The sequence below is a fragment of the Peromyscus leucopus genome, chromosome 1, assembly GCF_004664715.2.
Source record: "Peromyscus leucopus breed LL Stock chromosome 1, UCI_PerLeu_2.1, whole genome shotgun sequence".
Classification (NCBI taxonomy): domain Eukaryota; kingdom Metazoa; phylum Chordata; class Mammalia; order Rodentia; family Cricetidae; genus Peromyscus; species Peromyscus leucopus.
The window spans coordinates 71548293-71568887 of record NC_051063.1 but is presented as its reverse complement, the minus strand read 5'-3'; the positions used below and the strand labels follow the sequence as shown (position 1 = coordinate 71568887).

General features: G+C 39.2%; 1 protein-coding gene across 4 annotated transcripts in view; it reads left to right on the top strand.

The window, feature by feature from the left end:
- The window catches only part of Zranb1 (zinc finger RANBP2-type containing 1), a 59147-nt gene extending 39051 nt beyond the window's left edge, over positions 1-20096 (top strand). For 3 of the 4 annotated variants that reach the window (XM_028868665.2, XM_028868650.2, XM_028868675.2), the window contains exons 4-10: positions 3773-3926; positions 6568-6639; positions 7517-7715; positions 15886-16006; positions 17035-17164; positions 17352-17581; positions 18498-20096. In XM_028868665.2, coding sequence (XP_028724498.1) covers positions 3773-3926; positions 6568-6639; positions 7517-7715; positions 15886-16006; positions 17035-17164; positions 17352-17581; positions 18498-18716 — 1125 coding nt within the window. In that variant the 3' untranslated portion in view covers positions 18717-20096. The remainder of the gene's footprint in view (positions 1-3772; positions 3927-6567; positions 6640-7516; positions 7716-15885; positions 16007-17034; positions 17165-17351; positions 17582-18497) is intronic. The other variant, XM_028868658.2, reaches the window with a different exon arrangement.
- The last annotated feature ends 499 nt before the right edge of the window (positions 20097-20595 follow it).

Below are 20595 nucleotides of genomic sequence, written 5' to 3'. Positions count from 1 at the left end.
AAAAAGGAGCCAAATATGGGGGTGAAAGACTTAGAGATCAGGGAAATAGGAATAGATACCAGCTAACCTTATCTCACCACGCTGCAACTTCCAAGCTTCCAGTGTCATTCTTGACTGTATATATTGTATATACTTACTGGATATAGTTTTTCTTGTATTAGTTATAAGCTTTTTTTATTTTAGACAAAAAAGGGGAAAGGTGATGATATTGTGTTCCCCAATATATTGTGCACCCTAATAAACTTATCTGAGGTCAGAGACAGAACAGCCACTAGATAGACATAGAGACCAGAAAATGGCACACACACTTTTAATACTAGCGTTTTGGAGTCAGAGATCCATCCGGATCTGTCAGTTCAAAGCCACACTGGAAACAACCAGGCATGGGTGACACATACCTTTAATCCCAGCACTTGAGATCTCATATCTTGCTTGGGAAAGACACATGCCTTTAATCCCAGGAAGTTATGGCAGGAAACAGAAAGGTATATTAAGGCGTGAGGACCAGGAACTAGAAGCTGTTAAGCTTTTAGGCTCTTAGCAGCAGCTCAGCTAAGATCCATTTGGATGAGGACACAGAGGCTTCCAGTTTGAGGAAACAAGATCAGCTGAGGGATTGGCCAAGTGAGGTTAGCTGTGGCTTGTTCTGTTTCTCTGATCTTTCAGCGTTCACCCCAGTACCTGTCTCTTGAGTTTTTTATTTAATAAGACCGATTAGAGATTTGTGTAACATGTTTGTTTAAAAGACAGGGTCTCATTAACTGAGGATGAATGATGTTGTAGGTAGCCAAGGACTACTACTTGAACTCCTAATCCTTCTGCTCCTTTCCCAAGTGCTTAGATTGTAGGCCTGTCTTACCAATTCCCTCTCTCTCTCTCTCTCTCTCTCTCTCTCTCTCTCTCTCTCTCTCTCACTCACTCACACTCACACTCACTTTTGTTTTGTTTTTTGAGACAGAGTTTCTCTGTGTAACAGTTCTGGCTGTCCTGGAACTTGCTTTGTAGACCAGTCCAACCTGAAACTCTTGAGAGATCCGCCTGCCTCTACCTCCTGAGTGCTGGGATTAAAGGCATGTACCACCACCGCCTGGCTCTTTCCCTTTTGTGATGAGGTACTACTGTGTTGCCTAGGCTGGCCTTGATCCCCTATATATACAACATCTAGCTTTGAAATACATATGTATATAGTTTCCTGAGTTGATGGAGCTACTGATGTACACCACTGCCCTCAGCAATATAGCCTTTTGAAGCAGGACTTTTCTCCATAATATCTGAGTCATTCATTAGGTTTGATTAAAACACACATTGATTCATTCAACTAAGAAATATTTAGTGCCTATGCTATGTGCCAAGCTCTATGGCTCAGGAGGATAGAATTGTAAGGATGTTGACTCTTCCTTTATTGAGTTTCTAGAGAAGTGGAGAAATGAGTGGGTATTTCTGTATATTGTGAGTAAATGACCATTTGAGTACACAGGAAAGAACTTGGGAGGTATCTTCCCTTCCTGCTTAGCAAGTCACATTTCATCAAGTTTCCTTCTCCCCCTGTTCCTGCTCTTTTCTGCCTTGCCTTCTTCCCATCACAGGATAGCAAGTATTCCAGTCTAGCTTGCAACTTGCTATAAAACTGAGGATAACTTTGACTTTCTAACCCTGCCACACCTGGTTTATGTTGTGCTAGGGTTATGTTGTGCATGCTAGGCAAGCAGTCTGCCAAAAGAGCTATACCCCAAATTCCATTTCATCAGATTTCTGGAGAGGGAGTAGAAGTTAGCATGTGAAGTAAGCTTGGTGGAGAATTGAGTTAAGTAGACTATGAAGGTATAAGGAATTATATCTCTGGGAATATGATCCCAAGGATATGACATTATTATTCGGTTAAGAAACTTTATTTTTTCATTATAAGAGAAATAGAATAAAAGTACAGAAAGTCAGATAATTGTATTCAATTTTTGTCACTACACATCTTCTTGAGTATACTTTTTATAAGTATATAAATCGATAATTCAAGTTTACCAGTATCTGGGAACCATTATGTACAGATATTGTATGGGGATTAAAAATATGTAAGATAGATGAAAACTTGATTTTATTGGCTAGCCATTATGTTTACTTTAGCAAGGATTCCAGTAACATCAGGGGAAGAGGTTGGGTAGACTCAGGGAAGGGAAATTTACCATCAGGGAGGGTAGAAAGATAGGGTGTGAATCTTATATAAGAGGGTATGTCTATAGAAAAAGCACAAAACCAAGTTCTTTTGGATTGTAGGATATATGTCTGGGACAGATTTTCATTGAGTTTTGTGTCATGGACCTGGTAGATAGGTAGGACTTATGAACTTCTGGAAAAATGGCTTTTTAGTGAAGAAAGAAAAAAAAAATGGAAATCTAGTTATTGAAATCCAACTATCAGAATAGTTAACCAGATTTGTGACTTGTAAGATAGTGTATGTCTGTGTGTTGGTCAGGTGGTGGTGGTGGTACAGGCCTTTAATCCCAGCACTCAGGAGGCAAAGGCAGGTGGATCTCTGTGAGTTCCAGGCCAGCTTGGTCTGTAAAGCAAGTTCCAGGACAGCCAGGGCTGTTACACAGAGAAACCCTATCTCAAAAAAACAGAGAGAGAGAGAGAGAGAGAGAGAGAGAGAGAGAGAGAGAGAGAGAGAGAAAGAGAGAGAAGCTGATTCTGGCTTAGAATTTACAACTTTCCATCTCCTGAGTGCTGAAAATTAGAGACAATGTGCTATCATGTTCATTACAAGAAAATACCTTATAGTTAGGGCCATTGGCTAAGGAAAATGAAAGATTCTTATGTAGTGAACTCCTTTCCCAGTACTTGGACTTCAGGTTAAGTGCAGCTGGCCCAAGGGAGGAGGATGGTTTGAGGTTTGAGGATGGTGGTGAAGGGAATGTTTCATGTTTCTCTGGAAATGTATTCAGAGTTCATTCCATGTTGTTTTTTAAAACGAATTTTGGGTATTTGTGTTAGCAGTGTTCTCTGACAAATAGTAATTGGGAAAATACCTGATAATTGATTCCTGATTTTCAGTTACTTGAACTTTGAGTTTCTGAGTTCATAGAGCTAGAATGTAGTGAAAATTTTCATAGTTACTGGCAGTCAGTGAAATCTGATAAAATCAAAATAAGGAGTCCTGTAGCTGTATTAATTGTGCTGAGCTAACATCTCTGGCTCCTTACTTTAACAGCGGTAATGACATCGTTAGCAAACCACTTTCAGTGTCTGACTGTAAGACATGCTGCTCCAGGTCCCATTTATGGTAGGAAGGAGGCTTTTAAAAAGTAAGGTGATAGCTAGCTTTTCCTAACAACAGAGAACAGAGCTGCCACTTCCTAACAGATATCCTTTCTGTGATTTAAAGAGTTTCCATAGAAGTTTTTTTTTGGGGGGGGGTGGAGGGGGGCTTGAGATGTAACCCAGGCTGGCCTCTTCTTACTCCTGATCTTCCCACCACAGACTTCCTAGTGATTATGATCACAGTGTGCACCCTCATTCCCTGTGCCACACATTAAATACAACTGGATTGCTAGTTGGAGTCTGTACCATTTGTTGCCATTCTGCATTTAATAACTGTTCTTTGAACAGTTGCCCCAATGATATACATGTCCACTGGCAAAGGAAATAATACCTAGTAGTATATTTAAGATTTTTAAAAAAAAAAGAATTTGGGGGAAATTTTGCTCATTTAAGTGCTGTTATATTTTGTTTCTGTTCATGATAAATACGATACAGAAGGAAGTTTCTTTCTGTATTTAAGGTGTCTCAACAAGCAGCAAAGTGTATTCCAGCAATGGTGTGTCCTGAACTGACAGAACAAATCCGGAGAGAAATAGCTGCTTCTCTTCACCAGAGAAAGGGAGATTTTGCTTGCTATTTTCTGACTGACCTTGTAACATTTACATTGCCAGCAGGTAACCCCAAAATTTATTATGAAAAGCAATCTCTATTTTCTTAGTTACTTTTTTTATGTGGAGGTAAAAATATGTTTTTTGTAAGAAAGCAAGTAAGTTGGGATTTTTAATATTTTCATATTTTATGTGTATGAGTGTTTTGCCTACATGTATATCAGTGCCCCACATGTGTCCTTGGTACCCATGGAGGCCAGAAGATGGCATCAGATTCCTGGAACTGGAGTTAGAGACAATAGTGAGCTGCCATGTGGGTGCTAAGAATCAAGTCTGGGGCCTCTGGAAGAGTAGCCAGTGCACATAACTGCTGAGCCATCTCACTAGCCCCATAAGTTAGGACCTTAAGATTTGACTGTTCTGTTCATGCTTGAAGTCACTCATGCAAGAACTATTTGTAAACAGATACTTTGGTTAGAAGACAGTAAATGATTTTTGTTGTTGTTGTTGGCCTTAGTTTTATTTGAAGACAAGTTCTCACTCTGTAGTTCAGGTTATCTAGAACTTTCACGGATCTCTTGTTTCATCCACATGAGTGCTGCAATTATAGGTGTGAAGCCACCATGTTCCATTCCTTTTTTTGAGACAGAATCTCATTGTATAGTCCTGCCTGGGCCTTGAACTTGCTATGTAGATCTGGCTAGCTTTGAACTCACAGAGATTTCCCTCTTGAGTGCTGGGATTAAAGGTATGTGCCACCATACCTGGCATATTAAAAACAAACATATACAATATACATACATACATACATACATACATACATATATATTGCCCATTCATTTTTTTCCTTTAAGAATATCCTTACTTTAGCCTCCCGTTTTTTATTTTCCCTTTATTTTCAAGTCTTTCTGTTTTGAAACTATATACCCACTGGCTACTACTAAAAATTGGGATTAGGATATAGGTTTTTAATGGCTTAGGTTATTTGAATTAAAAATAATGGTACCTTTGAGCATGTCACTGGTTTTCATCCATTAATTTCTGCTATTTATTATGAAGCATTTGTTAATGTTTTTAATTCTCTAATAGTTGAAAGTGTCTGGAGATTGCCTATGAATTGATATTGAATAAATATACCAAAGAACATTTTTTTTTATTTTAATTTTAATTTTTTGGTTTTTTGAGACAGGGTTTCTCTGTGTACTCTGTAGCCCAGGCTGGCCTCAAACTCACAAAGATCTGCCTGCCTCTGCCTCCGAGTGCTGGGATTAATGGTGTGCACCACCACCGCCCAGCTCTTTTTTTTTTTTTTAAAGTAAATATTCTATCTGGTACCCAAGTATTTTCACTTTTGTAGTCAAATGTATTTACATGTGGGAAGGGTTAATAATGAAGCCTTTTTTTGTTTGTTAGTTTTTTTTTGTTTGTTTGTTTTTTGAGACCGGGTTCTTCTGTGTAACTGGCTGTCCTAAAACTTGATCTGTAGATCAGGTTGGCCTCCAACTCAGTTATCCTCCTGCCTCTGCCTCCTGAATGCTGGGATTAAGAGTATGCACCACCACGCCTGACTAATGAAACCTTTTAAAATCAGTACATTTCATTTAAATATACTGTGTATTAAGCTCATCTCAAGGTGTTAACTTAAAAAACCCTTTATTATATTTATTTATTGTGTGCATGTGTGCTAGCCATGGTTTGTTGTTGAGGTCAGAGGACTGCTGACCTGAATTGGTTCTCTCCTTCCATCATAGGGGTCTTGGGGATTTGAACTCAGGTAATCAGGCTTAGTGGCAAGTGACTTTTACTGCTGAGCCATCTTGCGAAACCATACATAGGGTTTTTTTTTTTTTTTGGTTTGTTTTTGCTTTTAAAGAATTGAAAATGCCATTTTTAAAAATTAAAATATTAAAAAAACAAAAAAATTATATATTTTTAGATTTAAAAATTTTAATGTATATGGATTTTAATGTTTTGCCTACATGTGCACCAAGTGTGCCTGGTGCCATCAGAGGTCAGAAGAGGGCATCAGGTTCCCTGGAACTGGAGTTAAGGATGGTTATAATCCATCATGTAGGTGCTGGGAATTGAACCTGGGGTCTTCCTCAAGTTCTCTTAACCATTGAGCCACTCTCCCTGCCCCCAGGGGCTTTTTACTATACTAGAGTGCTATATTAAGTAACCTGAATAGAACATAGAATGCTTGAGGAAGGTTACAAAAACATTGTGTGCCAAAGTGCATGGTTCATTAACTTTTATGAGAAAATTCTTAAATTTGAAAATAACAGGTTTAAGCCACCACATGGTGGCATACATCTTTAATCCCAGTACTTGGAAAGCAGAGGTCAGTGGATCTCCTGAGTTCGAGACCAATCTGCAGAGCGAGTTCCAGGACAACCACGGGTACACAGAGAAACCCTGTCTTGAAAAACAAAAAACAAAAAAAGCAGATTTGTGCAGGAGCAGCCCATATGAAGAGAAAGAACAAATAATCTATAAATATTTGTTTACACCTTATTTTTTATATTAACTTTAAGAATTTTAGTAGTGAAACTCAGGAAGTTATATATACATAGTCATGTTACATACAACATTAAACATAGATATCTGACAACTTCAGTAGAAAGGGGCATTTTTATTTGAAGCTGGCATTTAGTTTATTAAGTTATTAAACGTGAGAATTGCTTTTAAGCCTGATTTTTCTGTGCAGATATTGAAGATTTGCCTCCAACAGTACAAGAAAAATTATTTGATGAGGTGCTTGATAGAGATGTTCAAAAGGGTAAGTGGATGATGAATGGTGTAATTTACCTTTTATCCAATCAGTTAACTTTAATTTTTATTTTATTTATATTTTTAAAGATTTATTTATTATTTATACAGTGTTCTACTTGCATGTATGCCTGCAAGCCAGAAGAAGGCATCAGAGCTCATTATAGATGGCTGTGAACCACCATGTAGTTGCTGGGAATTGAACTCAGAACCTTTTTAAGAGCAGCCAGTGCTCTTAACCTCTGAGCCATCTCTCCAGCCCGTTTCATTTTTTATAATGTAGGAAGTGGTTCACTATGTAGCTGTCTTGCCTTGTTTTAAATTAAAAATGTAGAGTTCTTAAGAGCAGTATTATAGTGGTCTCATATGCAAGGCCCTGAATTTGACCCACAACTCCAAAACCAGCAGTACAAAACAAAAAAGACACCCACAGCCTTTGACTGTGATAGAGTGAACAAGTACAAATATTAAAGCTTAACAACCTTCATTTTCTACTTACTCTAGAATGAATATATTTCTGTGTTAGCCAAGATTTTAAAGGATTTGGAAGTTGAATAAATTATTCCAGAACCACAATATGTTTTACATATTTAGAAAGTTTATGTTAATAAATTACATATATTCTTTTTCTTTTCTTTTTTTTTGAGACAGGGTTTCTCTGTGTAGCTTTATGCCTTTCCTGGAACTCACTCTGTAACCCAGGCTGGCCTCGAACTCACAGAGATCTGCCTGCCTCTGCCTCCCGAGTGATGGGATTAAAGGTGTGCGCCACCACTGCCTGGCACAATAAATTACATATATTCTTATATGTAGATGATATTTTCAGTCCACTAAATACTTTATAACTGTGTAGATGTGAAAATGAATTATTATTTAAATTCCTTTAGAGCTAGAGGAAGAATCTCCAATTATAAACTGGTCCTTGGAGTTGGCTACACGTTTGGACAGTCGACTGTATGCACTTTGGAACCGGACTGCCGGAGATTGTTTACTTGACTCAGTACTACAAGCTACCTGGGGCATTTATGACAAAGACTCGGTGCTTCGGAAAGCCCTGCATGACAGCCTGCATGACTGTTCACATTGGTGAGCTGGCACCCTTCCCTGTTTTCACTGTAGAACTGTGCTTGCTGGGTCATTTCCTTACAATAGTGGCTTACTTTTCTGCTCAAGTATTACATAATTTTTTTAAATGTGTATAGGCATTTTAATTGAATCTGTATCTATACCATGTATTGTGTTTGGTACCCAAGGAAGCCAGACTATTGAATCCCTTGGACCTGAAGTTAGTTTGAGCTGTCATGTAGGTGCAGGAATTGAACCCAGGTCCTCTGAAAGAGCAGCAAATAACTTTTAACTATGGAGCCATCTCAACCAGGCAGTGGCGGCACTCACCTTTAATCCTAGCACTTGTGAGGCAGATGCAGGTGGATCTCTGTGAGTTCCAGGACAGCCAGGGTTACATAGAAAACCCTGTCTTGGAAAACAACAACAACAAAAAAACCAACCAACGAAAAAGCTATTGAACCAGCTCTCTATCCTGTCTTACATAAAAAATTTTAAAAGCTTTATTTTTAACTTGAGGGGATCAGGGAGAGAATGTGTGTGCCTATACAGTGGGGATGTGATTGGTTTGGTTTTTGTGATGGCAGTTTTTGTTTTTTTTCCCCCCTTTTATAGGTCTGCCTTGTAAGTTTAATGTGATTGCCCCATAAGGTGGGTATATTATTCTCTGGTGCTGATGAAATTTAGCTTCTTAGCTGGAAAGCCAAATCTGGACTGTGGTAAATCTACCACCTTGCAAAATTTGCTTTGAAAAGCAGCCTGAAACAGGGCATAGTGGTGCACCTGTAACCCTAACACTTTAGATGGAAGTGGCAGGAAGACTGAGTTCAAGGCCACCTTTTGGCTGTGTATGAAGACCTTGTCTCAAAAGTTTTCCCCACATAAAACTAAACACATCACCCAAGGCAGCTTGGGAATTGTCCTTTGGTAGTAATTGACTCAACTTGTAAGGCTGAAAATGAATTGTGAATTTTGGTAGTTGATTCACTCCTTTTCCTAATTGTGAAGCTTTTATTTTTCACTCTTTAATTTTTAAAAGACATTTGTGGCTACTAATAGTAGCTTTGGGGCTTATTCTGCCTGTTTCTTAAAGCTGATAGTAAGAGATCTTCTGATATTTGTATTTGAATTGGACTGAGTCATTTTAGGTTCTGTTGTCTAGTGCAAGGGTGGGGAGAGGTAGCAAGAGCACATAAATGAGCTCGATAGGGCCATTTCATTAGAGTACATCAGCAGGAGAAACTTAGAGCAGTGTGTCAACGCAGCAGAACTCTCAAGTAGTCTTGATTCTAATGTATGCTTCATAGTGAAGACCTGGAGCTATTGTGCGGACAGGACTCCTGATAGAAAGTATGCCTTGATGCCGGGAGTGGTGGCACATGCCTTTGATCCCAGCACTTAGGAGGCAGAGGCAAGGGGATCTCTGTGAATTCAAGACCAGCTTGGTCTACAGGGGGAGTTCCAGGACAGCCAAGGCAACACTGAGAAACCCTGTCTTGAAACCACCACCACTCTCTCTCCACCCCGCCCCCTGCAAAAAAAAGAAAAAAGTATGCCTTGATGCCATCTTCTGGGATCTCTGCCATCAGATTCCTTTGCTTGGTGTTTTAGAGTTCATATGGAAAGCACAGATCCTAGAGATCTCCTTCTACTATCTTGGAAATAGGTTCAGGATAAAGATTATGATAAACTGTTCTTGATTTAGGGTTCAGTGACTAGTTTGCTCATTAAACTCAACACATGACTATTAATTACCTGGCAGAATGAGATTGGAGGACAAACTTGGGTCCTGGTCTAGATTGGGAGAGGAAGGGCCAACATACCACTTGTGTGGCTCCTTTTTTAAAGCTGCTCTTTACTGAATTCCTAATCTACATAGTCTAAGTCAACAGGGAGTTGTCTTCATCCCTGTAAAATCCCTAGTGAGAGCTGAGAAAGCAGTGTTCTGTTATGTGAACTTGTATCACTTTTGGTTAGGCTATTTTTATGTCTTTATGTGTTTGTAGCCATGCAGTTCTGTTAGACACCTGTGATTTGATCTGGCTGATGTTCTCAAGACTGAATAGACAATATTGTCCTTGCTTTTGTCTTCCTTTCCTTTCCTGTTACTTCGATTAGATAACCTGGTGTTGTGTGATGGACTTTCCCTGGGGAGACAACACCCAAGTCTACTCACCCCAGAAAAGGAGCCCACAACAGACCAAAGTAAAGTCCAGCTTGATGATCCAATGAGTTTTATTGGGGGGTGGGTTACTTATAGGAATATAGGTCAGGGATTACTTATAGGACCAGAAATGACTAAAGCCCAGCCCAACATGGATGGCAACTCATGAAAACAAAACCTGGAGCACAGTGCACAGCCTACAGGCAACTCAAAGCAGGTTTTTCCAGGTGACTCAGTTGGTCTGAGCCTCTTAGAGCAGTTTGCCTGGTCTCTGCTTCTTACTGACAACTGGGCTTGTCTGAGTCTTAGCAACCTTTACTGTTTCTATACTCTTGGGAGAGAGGACCTAATGAATTTAGTAATTTTGGGGGACTTTCTGAAGCTATTTTGAGTTAACTACCTGTCTTAACAGCTTTCCCATTGTATTTCACCGTTCCTTAGAAAATCCTGTTGTTTCACCTCCCTATAAACATCTGCTTGTAAATTTCCTTCCAAGATGATTGTTCATCACAGAGGAAAGTGCTGCACAGCACCTGGACAAAAACAATTTATAGAGTTTATTTGGCCCACAATTCCAGATTAAAGTCCATTACTGTAGGAAAGTCGGGGTGGCAGGAACTTGAAGCAACTGGTTACATCATTCATAGACAAGAGCAGAGAGCAGTGGATCAGTGCACACATGCTAGTGCTCAGCTCTTTCTACACTCTGTACAATCCTGCTGTCCTGCCCAGGGAATGGCCTTCCCAATATAATTCCATATAGGCCAGTCTGGAAGAGCCCTCATTGAATGAGACTTCCTTCCCAAGTAATTCTAGATTGTGTCTAATTGGCAATTGAAACTCTTACTTCATTGAAATATCTGTCCGGTTTCTCAGAGGAACAGGTAGGGTTAATTGGTCAGTAAGGGGAAAAATCATTATAGATCTTTTAGAGTCATTACCGTTTATTTGGTAGTCATTTTGAGTTAGTTATATTTTCTTCAGTGTAGACTGCTACAAATGTCTTGGAAGTATAGATGCATATATGCCTATGCCCTCTCTGGATACATATAGTTAATACTGGGCTGCCATGATTATTATAGTCAAAATACTAAAAAGTCAGACTAAAATGTCTAGAAATTCCAGAGTGAATTTGTAATATGCTTTCTAAAACAGTAGATTTATTGAAGTACTGTTTGCCCTCAAAAATGTTAAAGCATATTGTCCATTGCTTATTATTTCATTTATAGGTGTAACACCCACCACTACAACAGAGTCATAGAGCATTTATCACCTCAAAAGAGAACTCATGTCTCTTTTTTTAGTACCTTCTGCTTCTCAAGCCCCAGCTGCAGGGAATTAATTTTTAATCTACTTTCTGTACCTGTACATTTTTTTCTGGATATTTCATATAAATGGAATCTCAAAATATGTGGTCTATGACTGAAGCATACTCAATAGTATAGTCAAATATTTTTATTTACTTGTTTAACAATGGAAGGAGAGTAGGTTGTTTTCAGTTTGGTTGGCTCTTACACATAGTTCAACTGTGACATGTATAAGACTGTGAAACAAAGTACTTTTGTTTCCTTGTGTAGGTACCCAGGAATGAAATTGTTGGGTCATATAGTAAATCTGTATTTAATATTTAAGAAATGGCCAAACTCTGTCTCACAGTATCTGGACCCTTTTAAATTTCTATCAACGTATGTATTCTATGAAGAGTTCACATTTTTCACATCCTCACCAATACTTGTTACTGTTCTGGTTGCAGTCATTCTTGTGTGTGTGAAGTGCTCTCTTCACTGTTACTTGATTTGTATTGCTCTCGTGGTTGATGGTACTACTGAATGTTTTTTTCATGTACTTATTGTTCATAAATCATCTTTGGTAAATATCGCTCGTATTTTCCTGCTTTTTCTAATGCCTTGATGTTTGGTGCTCAGATCAGGGCTTCAGGCATGCTAAGCAGGCATCTACTACCAAGCTAGGCCCCAGCATTCTTTCTATGCTCAGGTTTCGAGAGTTGGGTTTTCTGTTGTAGATACACTTTATGTATCAGGTCCCTCTTTAGGTAGGTGATTGGTGAATGTTTTCTTCCACCTGTGGCTTTTATTTTATTTTTATTTCTTTGAGGGACAAAAGTCATTATTTTTTTAATGTAAATTTATTTTATTATTTTGTGTGTATGAGTGTTTTGCCTGTGTGTATGTCTGTGTATCACAAGTGCTCTTGGAGGCCAGAAGAGGGTGTCATATCCCTGGGACTGGAATTACAGATGGTTATGATGGGGTGCTGAGGATCGCACCTGTATCCTCTGAGCAGTTGCCAGTGTTCTTAACCATTCAGCCAATTCTAGCCCTGAGGTTTTAATAAGTCTTATTTGTCAGTAATTTTTTCCCCCTGACAAAGTTTCTCTGTGTATCCCTGGTTATCCTGGAACTCACTCTGTAGAACAGGCTGGCCTCAAACTCACAGAGATCCACCTGCCTCTGCCTCTGGAGTGCTGGGATTAAAGGCGTGCGCCACCACTGCCCGGCCTGTCAGTATTTTTAAAATTACACATCCTATTGTAGTCACGACTAACAACATCTTTTGTAGCTGAAGGTCTGTGCTGGCTAGTGTTTTGTCAACTTGATACAAGCTAGAGTCATTTGAGATGAGGGAATCTCAATTGAGAGAATGCCCCCTGCCAGATTGGCTTTCGGGCAAGCCTATGAGGCATTTTCTTGATTAATGATTGATATGAGTGGGCCGAGCTCACTAGAGGCAATGCAACCTCTGGGCAGATGGTCTTGAGAAAGCAGCCTGAGCACACCAGTAGGCCTTGATGCTCATTGTCTTCTGCTTAGGTTCCTGATTTGAGTTTCCATCCAGGAACACCCCCCCCCCCCCCCCTTAATAAAGTATGACTGAGAGTTTAAAGATGAAGGAAAACCTTTCCTTCCCAAGTTGCCTATGACCATGGTGTTTTATCGCAGCAATAGAAACCCAAAACCCAAACCAAGACAAGGTCACAAAGATTCGATCCTCAGTTTTTGTCTTTGGAATTTTAGTTTCAGTTTTTGGCATTTAGATATTTGATCCATTTATTATGACCTAACTTAATTCTGTAGAAATCTAATTGTACAGTTTGCTGAAAAGATTGTTGTTCTCTATTCTGTTGTCTGGACATTTTTATTGAAAATTAACTGACTATAAAAGATTGTTTTCTGGACTCTTGTTTTTGTCTGTCAGAAGTCTAGAAGTCTGAATCCTTGAAGGAGTCCTATAGCCTTTTTTTTTTTTTTGTATAAGCTTTAGGATCTGTATAACAATTTTACAAAAAGCTAGCTAGGATTTTGTTTGTAATTGCATAGAATGTGTATATTAATAGCAAGAATATTGTCAGGTTGTATACTATTGAATCTTAGAATCCATAGATAGGTACTTGATTTTTCAGATATTAATCTAAATCTGTATGGTGCAGCTTGGTTATACATTAGGTTTAGGTTGTCCTTATGGGCCCACTAGCTTCAGGGATTGAGAATTTATTTATTTATTTATTTATTTATTTATTTATTTATTTATTTATTTATTTATTTATTTATTTATTTCAAGACAGGGTTTCTCTGTGTAGCTTTGTGCCTTTCCTGGAACTCGCTTTGTAGACCAGGCTGGCCTCGAACTCACAGAGATCCGCCTGCCTCTGCCTCCCGAGTGCTGGGATTAAAGGCGTATGCCGCCACCACCCGGCGGGGATTGAGAATTTTGTCCTGATGTGCGTGTATGATTATTTGAGTCTGTGTAGTTTACAGAACTCTCTCAGTAGTTTTCTTGAGTTTTGATTGCAACCATTGCTTAACTTCTGGCTAATTTAGACCTGTCTCGTCATAAAATAACTTGAAGCACTAGTCAAGAAATTTGTGGGCCAGTGAGATGACTCCACAAGTAAAAGAACTTGTTTGCAAGCTTGATGACCTAAGCCATCAGGTCATGGCATGGACCTTGAGATTCATGGTGGAAGGAGAGAACTGACTCCTGAAAGTTGTTTTCTGACTTTTATATACGATGGTTCATACTCTACACACACCTACCTCTCTCTCTCTCTCTCTCTCTCTCTCTCTCTCTCTCTCTCTCTCTCTCTCTCTCTCACACACACACACACACACACACACACACACACAAATTTAAAAATTCTACCTATATTCATTGCCCTTCAAACATTCAAGTGGAGTTCTGTGAACACTAAGCAATTGTAAAAGAAGTGCTTAGATTTTCTTTTAAAAACATGTTACCATTTTAGAAAGCTCTTTTGAATGTGAAAAATGCTTAAAATTTATTTAGATTTATTTTTATTTAATGTATGAGTGTTTTTCTTACATGTGTGTCTGTACCACATGTGTACCTGGTGCCTACAGAGGTCAGAAGAGGTCATGGGATCCCCTGGAACTGGTGTTACAGACAGTTGTGAGCTGCTGTGTGAGTTCTAGGAATTGAACTTGGGTCTTCTGCAAAACAAGTGCTCTTAACCACTGAGACATCTCTTCAGCCCTGAAATGCTTTTTATAAAAATCAATTAAGAATTAAATCTTTGAACTGTTACATTTTTAGAAACTGAAATTTATGTTTAGTTTTTACAGAACCCTTTATTAAATTAAAGATACGCTTAACTTTTTTGCTGCTGCAGCTTTTCTTGTCTTTTGTTTTTTCCCCCTGGAATTTAAATGCATTAGATGAAACTGTGGTCTTTCAAATTTAAATATCTGTCCTCACATAAGAGGTCTTTCCTTTTTTTTTTTTTTTTTTTTTTTGTAGATTGCATGACAATTTTAGTGAAATTTCTGTTTGCCTAATTTATTGTATGAAAGCATTTTAAGGGTGTTAAATACAAAGGAAGGATTGTTTTTCTAGATACAGTAACCTTTTTTTGGGTTAGTATGTAATCATGAGATTTTATTGACATAAAGGAATCTCAAGTGGTGATATTTATTTTTAAAGATTTATTTATTATGTATACAGTGTTCTGCCTGCATGTATGCCTGCATGCCAGAAGAGGGCACCAGATCTCATTACAGATGGTTGTGAGCCGCCATGTGGTTGCTGGAAGGACCTCTGGAAGAGCAGCCAGTGCTCTTAACCTCAGAGCCTAGTTGTATTTTTTTCTTTAAATGAGGTCTTACATAGGTTAATCAAAACCCCTCTACAAAGCTAATGATTCTTGAGTCTGTGTCTGCCCCCCAAATGTAAAGATTACAGGCATATCCCACTAAGATTCATGTGATCTTGATATTTTTAAGAACATGATGGGATGTTTCAAGGCATTGTGTTTACACATACTGATACATCACTGGAGAAATGTGGTATCTTTGTGTCTAATACCTCAAATGACATTTTGACCACTTTTGTTTCAGAGACAGACTCACTGCATAGCTCAGGCTGGCTGTATTCTGTAGTGTTGAAATTATAGTTGTCCAGCACCATCGCTGGCTTTTCAGTGATTTGAGTTTATTAAAACAATAGATATGCCGGGCAGCAGCGGCCCATGCCTTTAATCCCAGCACTTGGGAGGCAGAAGCAGGCGAATCTCTGAGTTTGAGGCCAGCCTGGTCTCCAAAGCGAGTTCCAGAAAAGATGCAAAGCTACACAGAGAAACTCTGTCTCAAAAAAAAAAAAAAAAAAAAACAAAAGGATACTATTAATAATAAAATTGCTTTCATCACTTCTCTATAAAGTTAATTAGATATAGGTTATATTTTTCCTTTAAAAGCATGTTTTAGAAGTTCTTTTGAATAATAAAAATGCTTAAAATTTATTTAATTTAAAGTATGAGTGTTTTTCTTACATGTGTGTCTGCACCACATGTGTGCCTAGTGCAGAAATAGGTGGGGAATTTGATCTTGTTGGAGATATGCTAAAAGATGTGTGTTTCCAGAATGTAGTTCATTTCTTGACAGGAATTGCCAAAACCAAACTAAACCAAACCAAAAACTACAATAAACATTTGGAGTAGTGTACTACTGGTTCAAAGCTTACTTATCATGATTTTGTTTGTAATTTACTTGCTAGGTTTTACACACGCTGGAAAGACTGGGAATCGTGGTATTCCCAGAGCTTTGGTTTACATTTTTCACTGAGGGAGGAACAATGGCAAGAAGACTGGGCATTTATACTCTCTCTGGCTAGTCAGGTAAGGTTGCACTTGCACCAAGCTTTGACTTTAAGCTCTCCAGTATGTTTGATCAGGCCATGCTGAAAGCAATGTGATACAAAGGAAAGAGACTTTCCTTGCTGGCAGTCAACTTGGGTTCTAGGTACTGACTACTGTTTGTTAGATCATCACTGCAGAACTCTGCTGCTTAATTAAGGGTAACAGCCTTCAAGAGCAAAAGATCTAATGTGGACTTTTAAGCATGGTATAGTCCAGACTGCTGTTTCTTCCTTAAAACCAGGGGTGGTATGCCTGTTTGACCTACCTCCACAGTAGCTCCAGTTGTTGAGTTCAAGCTCACAGTAGAAATTCAAGGATGGAACTGAACTGCCAGGCTTGGAGGAAGAATTTGACATTCTTTCTCTTGTTCCCTCATGACTGCATTCACATTTCTATGTTAAGGTTAAAGGAAAAGCGAAGTCTGGTTTACTCTGAACAAATGACCATTTGTTAAGTCAGGTTCATCTGAACCTTGTGAAGGGAAGTTCCTTCTGTTTGGGCAATTTGTGCACATATCCAAGTGGATAACGCATGAACTAATGCACCACCTCATGGCCATGTGTTGTCACAGTGGCTAGAGTTGGAGAATGGACCTCATTTGGTGATCATGCTGTTTCCGTTTGTGCACAGTAAAACAGTAAAGCTGTTTCCAGGGGAACTTCGGTGTAGGTAGGACTTTCTCAGTAAACTTAAATGGTATCATTTTATGAAGTGCCCCTTGCTATCTGAGAGTAAATGGTAAGATTGGATAGCAAGGGATACCTTGAAATAATTTTTTACATCTGTTCTATTTGTGAGTTTGAATATGAATACTTATGCATAGACACTGAAGATTTCTGTTGTAATTCTGTTGGACTGTGCCATATATGTGGGGAGTCGACTTCTTTGACAAGGCTTTTTTCTTGGAAATGGATTGAGATAGTACTGTTTTTTACACAGTGGTTTTCCAGGACTGGTAATAAATGTTTTTAAGAACAATTGCCTTTTCTTTTTGTGTGTGTGTACAGCCTGGAGCAAGTTTGGAACAGACACACATTTTTGTACTCGCGCATATTCTTAGACGACCAATTATAGTGTACGGAGTAAAATATTATAAGAGTTTCCGGGGAGAAACTTTAGGATATACTCGGTTTCAAGGTAAGCCATTCCTCGAGAGCACTCTAGTAGTTTTGTTTACATATAGTTGTACATCAGACCCCTCATTATGGGGAAAGGGTCAGAGCAGCTTCTGGGGTTCAGGAGGTAGCAACAGTGGGAGGGAGTGGGAGTGGGAATTGGGGAGTAGATAGGCACTTGCTCCTTGTGCTCTTGTGCTTTTTTCTAGGAGTTTATCTGCCTTTGTTATGGGAACAGAGTTTTTGTTGGAAAAGTCCAATTGCTCTGGGCTATACAAGGGGCCACTTCTCTGCTTTGGTTGCCATGGAGAATGATGGGTATGGCAACCGAGGTGCTGGTGCTAATCTGAACACTGATGATGATGTCACCATCACATTTTTGCCTCTGGTTGACAGTGAAAGGAAGCTCCTCCATGTGCACTTCCTTTCTGCTCAGGAGGTAAGTAGTATGTTGTCCTTTGTTATTGGAGGAACCAGACTCCTGTGCCTTTCAGAAGTGGTGGCATCTTTAGTGCCTTACACTTGTGAATGGTGATAGGAACTGCTTTTTCTGTAAACACCAGTCAGAGACTAAAACAGATCTTTTCAAAATTGAAAAGGCAGGCTGACTTGTGGCTTAGAGAGGTAGAAGAGGGGCGCCGTGGCATTGGAGACAGGGTTTCTCTGTGTATATCTGACTTGTCCTGGAACTCTTGCAGACCAGGCTGGCCTTGAACTTCAGAGATCCACCTACCTCTGTCTCCCAAGTGCTGGGATTAAAGCACATGCCCAATAGAGTTTTCTTTTCAAGGGTGCTGTAAGGGGACTGGGTTGAGATGGCATGGGCAAGGAGCTGAGGGGAGACATGACCTTTAAGTCTTTATAGGACTTTGTCCTCTGGATGAGCTAGAGAGTCCAGAGAAACACTGGCTTTTTGGTTGAGACCAGAAACATGGGAGACCATGGGAAAGGCAGCAGTGTAAATCAGGCAGTGAAGTAGTGGTAATATATGAAATACCCAGAAAGCCCACATTCTAGAAAATTACTGGCTGTTTATTTTAATAATGACCACAAAACAGAAGTACAGTATCAAGTAAAAGAATTCAGACCATAATTTGTACAATTCTAACCCAAATGTAATTAACTCAGGGAACTTACCTTGTCATGTCTGAAGTTCATACCTTTCTTGGTACTTTCTATAATGGTCATGTCAAATAAATTGCCTTCTAGGGTATTTTCGCTATTTCCTTATTTAACTGTATGGTATTTAAGTTAGGTTTAAACGGCTATTTGCATTACCACAGCAGCTTCAGATTATTCCTGCCAGAGTCTGACCTGCCTTGTTACTTTGCCTTTTTCCCATGTTTCTCTAAAAGCTAGGTAATGAGGAGCAGCAAGAGAGACTGCTGCGAGAGTGGCTGGACTGCTGTGTGACTGAAGGGGGGGTTCTGGTGGCTATGCAGAAAAGCTCTCGAAGGAGAAACCACCCCTTGGTCACGCAAATGGTAGAAAAATGGCTTGACCGCTACAGACAGATCCGGCCTTGTACATCCCTGTCTGATGGAGAGGAGGATGAGGAGGATGAGGATGAATGAACACAAACACATACACCTAAGGAGCAAAAGACCAAGGCATCAGAACTAAGATGACCCACAAATTAGTGTGGCATTCTAAGCAGAATATACAGCATGGAGTGAGCCAAACCCTGCAGGATCTGCTCCCAAGTATCTATCTTTCTGCTCCACACCCCCTGGAGATAACGAGTGCATCTGCATGAGGAGACGGAGAGCTTTGGTTGAACTACAGTTTGTAAAAAAGACCCTAATTTTATTGACAGAACTTTTTTCTTTTCAATTGTAAATCTGTCTCTGAATGTAACGCATGTGGTTGTGTAAGAAGTCGTGTACTAGGAAAAGTGCACCAGCATCTTCATGTTACTGAGAACATTTCCCCAGCATGGGCACTCGTAAAAAGCACACGGCCGGTAACTTTGTTGAGACACTCTCATTAGAACCTGACATCCTGCTCCCACCCTACGAGACCCATTTCCATTGTTTCAGAGATTTGGAAACTTTGTACAAATTATCCACGGCAAGATGAAAATAAACAAGCCTTTATTTTATTAATAATTTACTTCCTGTTGTGCCCAATAAAATAAAAATGAAATCCTTAGGAACAAACTGCAAGAAAAACTAGCAATTTTGTTTTTGAGTGAACTTTACATAGAAATTGTCTTGTTTTGAAGAGGGTTTTGGTTTCTGTTGTTTTCAAGTTTCCTGATTTGCCCCTTTCATTATTTAGCTATTTATTTGTTTGAAAGAGTGCCCTGTAAAGGGGGTTCTTACTCGACTCTGGGCAGGTGCGTTTGTGCACTTATTCCCTGGATAAATGGAAAGGGAGCAGGTTCACTTGTCCCTGGGTGGATTGTGTGACAGTCATGTGGACTCAAATCTGTTCTGCTCCCAGGTGGCCATGTAGAGGGTCTTCAGATTCTTCTGTCTTTATTGTCACCTCTGCTCTAAAGCAGATGCTGTACTGAGGGCATGCCTTTGCTTAGGCTGATTGGGAATACAGTTCAGTACAAACAGAATAAAGATTGTTAAATGCAGTAAGGTGGTCAATGAATTGTATGATCATTCTCTGTAGTCCAAGAATTTTTGCATGTTGGTTAGTTGTAGCCATTATTTAAAGTTAAAACTGTAATCTTAGAAAAATTTTATGGAGTTATTTGACCACTTGAGGTAATTAGTGCTGGTGAACATTTCTGACCTATCTCAGGAACACGACACATAGTGTCCTGCTAAGCACTTAGTAGACTGATGTGGCAAGCAGTTGTTACATAGCAAATATATTCACTTCCCTTCTCCCCTTTAATGAAAAGGCTGTTGAAACCTTTAAATCTTGTTTTCTGATGAGATGGTATTGAAGTGTACACAACCTTCAGTTTGCTGGAATACTAAAAAGAGGAAAATACCTATGAGCTGTTATGTCTTTAGTTCCTTCTCTTGTGAACAGTAAAAAGGTGTTCCCAAGATGAAAGGTTATTTATGCTGCATGCTAGAACCAGGTGAAGTAGTTTTCACAGTGGGTGACTCCATCCATATAAATGGATTGTGGTATCAATAATGGTAAATGTTACTGTTCCAGTGGTTAATGATTTCCTACAAATCGACTATTTAGTTTTCATTTTGACCAGTGAATGATAACCAAGTCTATAGAAGGCTGCTATTCTGAGTACTTAGCATCCATAGCATCTGTAATAGCTGTTCTCCATGTGTATAGTTTTTTAGGAGGCAGAGATCCAGTTAAACCACAGAGAAAAGGGGAAAAACTGGTTTCCAGGTGGATCTGCATTGCACCCAAACCTTGTGGTACAGAGTCAGGCTCAAGACTGAGCCTTGTCCTGTGTACTGTGGTTTTATGAGTGTCCTTTCCCAAGTTCCCCTGTATTTATTTATTTATACCAGTGACTCT